The sequence below is a fragment of the Sphaeroforma arctica genome, assembly GCF_001186125.1.
Source record: "Sphaeroforma arctica JP610 unplaced genomic scaffold supercont1.65, whole genome shotgun sequence".
NCBI classification, from domain to species: Eukaryota; class Ichthyosporea; order Ichthyophonida; genus Sphaeroforma; species Sphaeroforma arctica.
The window spans coordinates 33781-34753 of record NW_014040493.1 but is presented as its reverse complement, the minus strand read 5'-3'; the positions used below and the strand labels follow the sequence as shown (position 1 = coordinate 34753).

General features: G+C 39.3%; 1 protein-coding gene across 1 annotated transcript in view; it reads left to right on the top strand.

The window, feature by feature from the left end:
* Positions 1-108, top strand: part of SARC_01606 (hypothetical protein) — a gene marked incomplete at both ends in the record, with an annotated part of 614 nt that extends 506 nt beyond the window's left edge. The window contains one exon of the mRNA XM_014304658.1: positions 92-108. Within this exon, the coding sequence (XP_014160133.1) occupies positions 92-108 (17 nt within the window). The remainder of the gene's footprint in view (positions 1-91) is intronic.
* Between the last annotated feature and the right edge of the window lie 865 nt (positions 109-973).

The following is a 973-nucleotide window of genomic DNA, read 5'->3' as shown; positions in this document are numbered from 1 at the left end:
CTCAGAAAATGTAATACAGAAGGAATAGATGCTTATTGAATTCAAGTCGCATATAATAATGAACAAACTTTATATTAATAAAATGATACAGCCTATTGCCAGTACTGACATACCTTCGGTATATTAGCAATTGCCCATATCCTACTGCCGTTGCGAATCGCTATTCTTGGACGGCTGAGCAATTTTCTGCGTGTCCTTTGAACTACACCTATTTTGTGTTCACGGTCGCCAAACAAGTTAAGGATGTGGATGTCTTTGGAATGAGTTATATAACAATGGAAACACTTCCATGCCGCTAAAAATAACAATAATTGAATAAGTGCATGACAGGTTGGAAAAACATGATATATACAGGTTTGTTTCTCATTTTCTGAGCAGTATGGGGCAGCATGTTTGAACCAAGTATCTCTAGAGTTTTCAGTGATGCACTCGTAAGCGTCAGACTTAGCTTTTTAGGGGGCTGAGCGTCTGTTATATACGTAGACATAGTGCCGCCAGACCAAAAGCCAGACTTTGTAGTGGTCGCAGTTTTAACCATTCGCCTAGAAGTGAGACAGTTTATTTCGAATAGTCTAACGAAGTATTTTGGGGGCCAAAGTTTTTCAGTCTTCACGTCGCGGGCTTGTAAAAGTGAATTTGTTAATCTAGAAAGTATGGGGTTTGGTATTTGAGAAAAGTACTGTATTTCCGAGAAGAAAGTCTGACGTAATCTAAGGTACACGGCGGTGAGCATAGGAAATTTAATCTAGAGTGACTCTCCCATCAGCAATCGGAAAAAGCTACACGAACCTTGATATATTATATTAATTTTACCTCTATCCATTTAGATCGTAACGAACAGTCCACGTCGGGTTGAGAGCGACTGTCATACAATGTACATCATAGACTATAGCAGGAGTACAACAGCCGCATGCTACAATCTTCATATGTCAACCTACATTCTCTGCTCTTATATAGCGTTAATTCCATTGAG